General features: G+C 51.4%; 1 protein-coding gene across 1 annotated transcript; it reads right to left on the bottom strand.

Moving 5' to 3' along the window:
* Positions 1-675: 675 nt before the first annotated feature.
* LOC103182413 (vasopressin V1b receptor) lies at positions 676-3,385 on the bottom strand. The gene is made up of 2 exons (XM_007899423.2): positions 2,436-3,385; positions 676-1,701 (listed from the first exon to the last, which is right to left on the bottom strand). Exons 1-2 carry the CDS (start codon positions 3,358-3,360, stop codon positions 1,391-1,393), a joined length of 1,236 nt encoding a protein of 411 aa, XP_007897614.1. The 5' UTR covers positions 3,361-3,385; the 3' UTR covers positions 676-1,390.
* Between the last annotated feature and the right edge of the window lie 1,124 nt (positions 3,386-4,509).

Below are 4,509 nucleotides of genomic sequence, written 5' to 3'. Positions count from 1 at the left end.
CAACAATAACAACAACAACAACAATAATTACTAACTGCTCTTTGCTCGAATTGTGCTCCTGTTGCCCCCCCCCACTCCCCCCCCTCCGCTGATCCGGACTCTCTCGCTCTCTCCACGATAGCGCTGCAGAGTGCTGGCGCCCCCCCCCCCCGGCCACAAGGCCAACTGCAACTCTGAGATTTCCTTTTCACAAATGCAGTTTACTGTCAAAGCTCCTGAGCGTTGAGGGGGTTCAAAACTGCAGTGGGGGGGACGGGGGGGACGGAGGAGCGGCTTCAGCCTCTCCAACTGGGCAGAGGTATGGAGACACACAGACTGAGATATTTTGCCCACAAAATACACTCAAACAACTTTACAGCGAGTCCTGTGAAGCGCTTTGAGACGTCTCAACGGTGTGATAATAATAATAATAATAATCCTTGCATTTGATATAGCACTTTTCACGTCGGGAGGACGTCCCAAAGCGCTTCACAGAACACACTGTAACTGTATATTTGTGGGTGAACACGGCAGCCAATAAGGCGCTGTATCAGATGCCGGGATTATTATTATTATTATAGAGAGACGCAGACGGAGATATAGAGACACAGACAGAGAAGTTGTGTGTGAGAGAGTGAGATTCAGGATAATCTGTCACTTACTATAAAGTTCTACATGAAACAGTCACAGATGATTGGTCACAAAAGAGTAATTTATTGAAATAATTTTTAAAAAATCCACACAAAACACAAGAGACAGAAACAGGCCACACTTTTCCAGAAACTTCTTTCACATCATCACTTTGTATCTGTTGAAACCTTACAGCTTGCAGCACACACCTGCTCACTTATTTTGCCCACAAAATACACAGTCACTACACTTTACAGTATATTGTGTGAAGCGCTTTGAGACGTCTCGAAGACTGATAGGGGTTGTATCCAATGCAAGGATTATTATTATTATAGGAGATACAGCAATGAGCTGCACACGACAGTACAGATATGTGCACATTGTATAGAATACTTCAGGACATGATAGAAAACACCTGTACACCACAGAAAACACGTGTGCATCACAGCACACATCGGTGCACAACAGCACACACGTGTGCACTGCAGCACACGCCTATGCACCACTGCACACATCTGTACACCACAACACACACGTGTACACCACAGCGCACACGTGTACAACACAATACAAATGTGTATAGTACAGCACACATGTGTACAACATAGCACTCACATGTACACAATACATTGGAGGGAAGTGGGGAATGTGCAATGTGTAATGTGTGATGGACTTTGTATTTCTCTCGTTATTGTCCAGTAGTTAAACGCCTCCGATTGCCCCAAAATGTGGCTCCCGGCTGAACCTAGTGGCACCTGGTGGAGCTCAGAGTAAACCCCGCTCAGGCGAGTGAGAGGGGCAACACCCCCGAGACCATCATGTTCTCCTCGATGAACACTGTGCAGGAAGCTTCAGGTGGGGGAGGGTGTGGGCGATGGTGCTTGTGGGCAGTGCTGGCAGCGTAACGGGGGCTGAGGTGGGTCGGAGGGCTGTGGCTGGAGCTCTCTCGCCTGGGTTGACCCTGGCACGGCAGAAGATAGCGGTGGGCAGACTGACGCAGGTTCCCGCTGAAGACCAAGTAGATCCATGGGTTACAGCAGCTGTTGAGGTTGGCGAGGAGCATGGCGATGGTGAAGAGTGAGTTGGAGGAGCCTGAAACATGTCAATAACAGCAGAATGATGAGAGAACAGCGCGGACATAAGAACATAAGAATTCTTGGAGAAAGGTCCATCCAGTTCACCTTCCCCCACCCTGGCAGTTGCTTGACATGTCGTGGCAGGGGTGGGAGGGGGGAAACCGTGATGGTTCAGTGATTAAATTAATATTAATCCCAAACTCTAATTAACTGACCTCTCATTTTATTGTTTGCTCGCACTGATTAACTGCCGCCTTTGCCTTTACATTATAACATCATTCACTTAATTTCCAATTAACCTCATCTGTGAAACGCTTTCCAGCACATGTGAACGATGTTGCATAAATGCTGCGGTTCTTCTAATAATAATCCCTGCATTTGATATCGCGCCTTATCACGTCTTCGAGACGTCTCACAGCTCTTCACAGAATATACTGTAAAGTGAATTGACTATATATTTTGGCAGTCAATTGCGTACAGCAGTGTCCCCACAAACAGCCGCGGATTGAGTGACCACATTATTATTATTTTATTTATTTAATGTTTTTCGAAGGGAATTATTACCCCCGGAAAGTGATCCACCGATCAACAAACAAGCAGGTTCCTACTTACTGCTCGGTAAACAGAGGCGTTTGGAATAAGGAAACTTGCCTAAGGTTTCGCCCCGCCCGGAATCAAACCCAGATCCTCTTGCTGCGAGGCGAGTGTTCTAACCACTACACTACAGGTCTTAAAGCGACACTAACGTACCATCATCAGGAGCAGCCAAGTCCCACACAGACCACATCTGGACGGAGAAGAAGGGGCTCCAGCACACCACATAAGCCAGAACAATCACAAAGGTCATCTTCACGGTTCGGATCTTGGCCCTGGACATGGACTTGATGCTGCTGACCCTGCCTGGTCCCATCTCCCCGCCCGGCCTCCCCTCCCCCTCACTCCCCGCCGACTTCCAGCGCAGGTTCCGGCAGATCTCCAGGCAGATCAAGCTGTAGCACAGAGCGAGCACCAGCACCGGGAGGATGAAGATGGAGGCCGTGGTCCAGGTGATGTAAGCTTTGGCTCCCCACGAGACGTCAAATACCGCCCAGCAGTCGTACACCCCCGAACCCTCGTCCACCTCCCTGAGCGAGAAGATAAAGACCTGAGGGAGGCTGAGGACACAGCTGAGGAGCCAGGCAGCCCCGATCATCACGTAGACCTGTCTCACCGGCTGCTGGAACGTCCTCAGAGGGTGACACACGGCCAGATAGCGATCGGCCGTCATCACGAGCAGCATGTTGGTGGAGGCGAACATTCCCACCACCTGCAGGTACTTGACCGATCGGCACAGAGCGTCAGGCCCTTGGAAGCGGTAGGTGATCTCCCAGCACAACTGCGGCAACACCTGGAACAGGGCGACGCACAAGTCTGTCAGTGCCAGGTGCAGCACGAACAGGTGAGTGCGTGAAAGCTTCCTCTTCATCCGGCACAGAGCGGTCAGCACCGCCAAGTTCCCAGCCACGGCTACGATCAGTACAGCAGCCAAGACGCTGATCTCAGCCCGGGCCAGCTCCTCATCTCGGCTCAGGAGGAAGTCCGCGCTGCGCTGCGTGGGTTTGGCTGCCGTCTGGTTGGGCCACTGCCTGTTAGCTCCAAACCCAGAGCTCCAGGAGCAATTCTGTCCAGTCAGCATTGGCTTGTGGTGCGGAGTCGACGGAGCCGGTCGTACCTCTGGGACGCTATAGAGTACAAGCTGTTGTTGCTGTTGCTGTTGTTGTTGGTGGGGGGGGAGGGATAGCAGGGGGAGAGGCAGTGGGGGGGAGAGGCAGCGGGGGGAGAGGCAGCGGGGTAGGGGTAGTGGGGGAGGGGTAGCAGGGGGAGGGGTAACGGAGGGAGGGGTAACGGGGGGAGGGGTAACGGGAGGAGGCGTAGCGGGGCAGAGGGGTGGGTGGGAGGGGTAGCGGGGGAGGGGTAGCGGGGTGGGGGGGTTCACTTCAACTTCAAACGTAGGGGAATTCTGAGAATGTTTCTTCCTTTGATGATCAACCGCTCAGCCACGAACCCGATTGTTTTTCAGATTTCCGTCCTCACGGCGTTCCGGGGAAATGTCCGTATTCCCTTCCAGGATTCTCCCGTCCGTCCGTGTGTCTGGACGTCTGTGTCCCAGCCTGAGTGACTGTCTCCAAGCTCACTGCACAGCCTCGTCTCTAAACAGACGTAGACACAGACCCCGCACATAGTCTCTGCACGCAGACCAGCGCTGGGCTGATGTGCAGACCGCCCCCCCTCCCCTAATACTCCAGAGTCCCCCACTGCGATTGGCTGCATCTCTCTCTCTCTCTCTCTTTCTCCAGTCAGGTTCTCTCTCTCCTCGCTCCCTTACATTAAACAGCCACTTCACAGCACTCTTCCCTTAAAGGGCATCATCCTCATGCGAGAAGCAGCTTGGTAAATAATTCTCCTAACATGCCCCCCCCACCCCCACCACTGCTCTCTCTATCCAATTTTCTCATCTCTGAGCTTTGCACAGTGGGGAATGATGAGACTCCAACAAAGAAGCTAAAGGTGGAGATAAATCTAATGGAGGATTTTAAACGTGTAAATTGTTCGCACAGAGTAATCAAAGCCAATTTCCAATGGTCAGAAAGACAGTAACATGAGGCAATGGATTGAGGATTATCACCAGGTGATGAAGAGAGGGAGGTTAGAAAGATTGAGTCACGCGGAGTTATTGGAGTGTGAAATATTCAGTCCAAGTTCATAACAGTGTTTAAACACAACATGGATAAGTGTTTAAGGAACAATAATGTTACAGCCCAGGAAAATACCAGCGGAATGGGGT

Source organism: Callorhinchus milii, unplaced genomic scaffold (assembly GCF_018977255.1).
Source record: "Callorhinchus milii isolate IMCB2004 unplaced genomic scaffold, IMCB_Cmil_1.0 Scaffold19, whole genome shotgun sequence".
NCBI classification, from domain to species: Eukaryota; Metazoa; Chordata; class Chondrichthyes; order Chimaeriformes; family Callorhinchidae; genus Callorhinchus; species Callorhinchus milii.
This window is presented reverse-complemented; position numbering and strand designations above follow the sequence as displayed.